We start from the raw sequence: 2,470 nt of genomic DNA on the forward strand, positions 1-2,470 counted from the left end.
AAATAGGGCCGGGATGTTCAGTCTTTCGACTTACTCACCCGTTGAGCATCTACCATGAGATTATGCTCTAGATTTGCCAATATCAACCAAAAATCAATACAAATGTAACGATTTCTTCAAGTTTTTTGTTGCCTCTCTATTATACAACACTACAATCAAAATACCTCACAATCTCAATATGACTGTACAAAACAATCAAAACTCACAAAGAAAGAGATTGAAACCACAAAGAGTAGATTACAGATTTACTCAAGAAAAACCTAACTATCACTTAGATGAAAAGAGATACGAAAGAACCACTGGTAATTGCATGGAAGCTCGCATTGGTAATGATAGCCGTGCAACCACTTATCATAAGTCGTTTTTATTGCAAGCGTGTCCTCCTGAAAAACATGTCTAGAAAGGCCATTAAAGCCCAAGATGAAAGTAGCAAACTTGCAGCAGAAGCTGTATCCAATCTCAGAACTGTGATAGCCTTCTCGTCCCAAGCCCGAATTCTCAAGATGTTCAAGAAAGCCCAAGAAGGCCCACAAAAGGAAAGTATCCGCCAGTCATGGTTTGCTGGTGTTGGACTGGCTACCTCCCAGAGCCTAATGACTTGCACTTGGGCTTTAGATTTTTGGTATGGTGGTAAACTTATTGTAGAAGGCTTCATTGGAGCAAAAGCATTATTCCAAACTTTCATGATTTTGGTGAGCACTGGCCGTATCATTGCTGATGCTGGGACTATGACAAACGATCTAGCTAAAGGTTTAGATGCAGTTGGATCAGTATTTGCTGTGTTGGATCGATGTTCATTAATCGAACCTGAAGATCCGGAGGGCTACAAACCTGTTAAGTTAACTGGCCATGTTGAATTGCATGGTGTTGATTTTTCCTACCCTGCCAGGCCCAATGTAATGGTCTTCATAGGGTTTTCGATTAACATTGAAGCAGGAAAATCGACTGCATTAGTAGGACAAAGTGGGTCAGGAAAATCAACTATTATTGGCTTAATAGAAAGATTTTACGATCCACTTAAAGGTGTTGTGAAGATTGATGGACGAGATATCAGGTCATATCACTTAAGATCACTAAGGAAGCACATTGCACTTGTTAGCCAAGAGCCAACGTTATTTGCTGGTACCATACGCCAAAATATTACCTATGGTGCATCCGAAGATATTGATGAATCAGAAGTTATCGAGGCAGCCAAGGTAGCAAATGCTCATGATTTCATTGCTGGCCTGAAGGATGGATATGACACGTGGTGTGGGGACCGAGGGCTACAGCTATCTGGTGGCCAGAAGCAAAGAATCGCAATAGCTTGCGCCATCTTAAAAAATCCAACCATTTTATTATTAGATGAGGCGACCAGTGCCCTCGATAGCCAATCGGAGAAAGTGGTGCAAGATGCACTTGAGCATGTGATGGTTGGAAGGACTAGTGTAGTTGTGGCACACAGGCTAAGTACCATACAGAATTGCAACGTGATTGCTGTTTTAGATAAAGGAAAGGTAGTTGAAAAGGGAAATCACTCTTCCTTGTTGGCTAAAGGGCCAACAGGAGCATATTATTCACTTGTCAGTCTTCAAAGAACGCATAACTCCGAAATCAACTAAGTTAATTAGGTAGTACATTTGGTAATGTGGATTGGACAATATTGGACAGTGTTACTGTGCCGGCTAGTACTCAATACCGAACTCATACTTAATGTTATATGAAGTTGAGGTGGGATGACATTCAAATGTGATCTCATGTGCTCTGCGTTTAAGATGTACTGATTACTTGTCATTTGTATGTACACACTAAAGTAGAAAGCTTCAATATTGAGGAGAAATTTCAGTGCACAATTTCTTGATCTTATTATTTCGATTTATGCTTACTTTCTATTCTTTTGTTTTGTTTTGTTTTTTTTGTTTATTTATTTATTTTTGGGAGAGTTTTGCATCCTTACTCAACTATATCCATGCTGAATAATTTTACTCTCAAGAAATATAAGCATTTATTTCTTATATTTGATATAGTTTAGAGACCATAATAAATGATTGTATGCAGTCAATGACAACATAGTGTTAGAGAACACTTCATAAGCATTTGAATGATTTACAAACTTAAGATTCCATGGATGGATCTTATCTCGAGAAGTCCACAATTCGAAAGATTTTTTTAGGTTTATTGATATGGGTTTGGGAGAAGCACTTCCATAATTATCGAAGAAGCACTTCTATAATTATCGAATATTAGAAGATAAAGATCAAGATATATATAGGCACCGTCTGATTGGCAATTTATTTCCATGGAAAATGGAATTTGGATTCCAACTTTGCTGTGTTTGATTGAGATTTATTTTTCATGAAATATGAATTCTTGGATTTCTTGGGAATTGCATTTTTCTTGCTTTTGTGAGAATATCAATTCCCACCGTATTGGTGGGAATTGATTTTCCCGGTTACTGTTGACGGTTTTCTTTTTTTGTTTTTTGTTTTTT

At 37.8% G+C, this 2,470-nt stretch overlaps 1 protein-coding gene across 1 annotated transcript; it reads left to right on the forward strand.

The window, feature by feature from the left end:
• The first annotated feature begins 275 nt into the window (after positions 1 to 275).
• On the forward strand, positions 276 to 1,845 carry LOC111409537 (ABC transporter B family member 15-like). The gene has a single exon (XM_023039578.1). The coding sequence runs from the start codon at positions 276 to 278 to the stop codon at positions 1,599 to 1,601; it is 1,326 nt and encodes a 441-aa protein (XP_022895346.1). The 3' UTR covers positions 1,602 to 1,845.
• The last annotated feature ends 625 nt before the right edge of the window (positions 1,846 to 2,470 follow it).

Source organism: Olea europaea, chromosome 14 (assembly GCF_002742605.1).
Source record: "Olea europaea var. sylvestris chromosome 14, O_europaea_v1, whole genome shotgun sequence".
NCBI lineage: Eukaryota > Viridiplantae > Streptophyta > Magnoliopsida > Lamiales > Oleaceae > Olea > Olea europaea.

What these genes read in the sequence shown, in the direction of transcription:
- LOC111409537 (XM_023039578.1), top strand. Translation starts at nt 276, where the DNA reads ATGAAAAGAGATACGAAAGAACCACTGGTAATTGCATGGAAGCTCGCA.